The sequence below is a fragment of the Aplysia californica genome, unplaced genomic scaffold, assembly GCF_000002075.1.
Source record: "Aplysia californica isolate F4 #8 unplaced genomic scaffold, AplCal3.0 scaffold00002, whole genome shotgun sequence".
NCBI lineage: Eukaryota > Metazoa > Mollusca > Gastropoda > Aplysiida > Aplysiidae > Aplysia > Aplysia californica.
The window spans coordinates 3,107,783-3,109,490 of NW_004797272.1; the positions used below are offsets into that span (position 1 = coordinate 3,107,783).

The following is a 1,708-nucleotide window of genomic DNA, read 5'->3' on the forward strand; positions in this document are numbered from 1 at the left end:
AGACAGACAGACAGACAGACAGACAGACAGACAGACAGACAGACAGACAGACAGAGAGCGAAGCTTACTCACCAGACGTGTCCCAGATGGACATGTGTATTCTGTAGGTGTCGGAGACACTGTAGTGGCTGTTGTACGTGTCGAAACCTGTCGGGGCGTAGCTCTGAAACGAAATCAAAATGAAACGTTAAAGGGGCTTTAGTTTTAGTTTTCGTTTTAGTAGAGGTTTTTACGGCGCTCGCAACTGCATAAGGTCATATTATGAGCGCCAGAAGATTAGAGGTGTTACAAGAGAGTAACAAACATAAAAAAGTAGGAGAGATAAGAAGTCGACGAAAGATGTTTGATAGGAAAGAAGAAGCAAACCACACCAGAGCACCTGCCAACCACCCACTTTAAGGGGCTAGAAGCAGGGCATGGATAATGAGTGTTTGCTTGTTTGTTTGTTAATTTGTTTGAGTAAAAAGAGGAAAACCGACATAATAATGGCCATTTTGTGCTGTGAAAAGGTAAGAAAGACAGACAAACAGAAATGACAGGTGTAACGTACAAAAGTAGGACCTACCAGTGGCTGCTTTTGGCTTTGATTGTTGAACTTTTGATTTTTTTGCTTAGTTTAAATAAGAGTTTTACGGCACTTGCAGCACAATTAGGTCATATAAGTGCCCTAGATTGAAGGTGTTACAAGCGAGTAATACACAAAGAAAAGAGGGAAAGGTAGGGACAATAAGTGATTGATAGATACGAAGGAGCAAACCACACCCAGCCACCCACTCTCTGATTTCTTGACGATGAGACGACTCCTCACGAAAAAAAACCTCTTCCGCCCAGACGGAAATGTAAATACCACAAACACCCACACCCGAAGTCTAGACATAGGGTTAACAATAATAGCACACACACCTCTACGAAACCCGTCTCCCCTCTATAGTGAGCATTTCAGAGCGTCTCAGCGCCCACTCATCTTTCGATACCCCGGCAAATGCCGAGAAAAAATGTGCAACCGACAGCAAGAGATTGCAACGAGATGCCGTCTTGGCGCACAACATTTAAACAAAGCATCGTTGATAGGAAGGCGCCTGTACGCCGTAACAGAACATAACGTGGCAAAATGCCGCAGAGAAGTAAGATAAGAGGAAGATACCGAGGGGTCATGTCCCAGATTCTAACAACAAAGAGCGGCGGACAACTGCCGACTCTCATCTCACGCATTCCGGCGTGATTTCCAGAGTTACTGATCACTGGTCCATCTAAGCCTGGTGCCAGAGTGGCTGCAAAAGGGGTGTGAATTCGTGATATCCCTACGTATTTCCAAGACAAATTATGTCCGGTTTTGACTCCCCACCCGGCGTTCTCAGAGAGCGATGACCGCAGTGCATTAGCCCGAGAATGTTGCAAGGCCCTCCAAGCTCTCGCCACATGCCGACCTTTTGTTAGCATTTACTAACAAAAAGGCCAGTGCCAAGAAAGCCGCAAAGAATAGAAACACACACATAGCTAAGGGGCAACACTGACCGTTTCGGAAGCCATATACCTCCTGCAGGGCATTGGCCAGACAAAAGGCGCCAGACCGTTGTCAGAACATGGAAACTTCCATAGCATTGTCTTTACCATTTTCCTGCTCTCACTTCTTTTCTCTAGCTGTCTATACCTCTCAATGTATCAATGCATCTCTCTCTCTTTCTCTCTCTCTCTCTCTCTCCTCTCT

At 45.6% G+C, this 1,708-nt stretch overlaps 1 protein-coding gene across 1 annotated transcript in view; it reads right to left on the reverse strand.

Annotated features, from left to right (window-relative positions):
- LOC101859283 (rho-related GTP-binding protein RhoN) overlaps positions 1–1,708 on the reverse strand; it is a 61,011-nt gene that overhangs the window by 24,628 nt on the left and 34,675 nt on the right. The window contains exon 3 of the mRNA XM_005089011.3: positions 73–163. Within this exon, the coding sequence (XP_005089068.1) occupies positions 73–163 (91 nt within the window). The remainder of the gene's footprint in view (positions 1–72; positions 164–1,708) is intronic.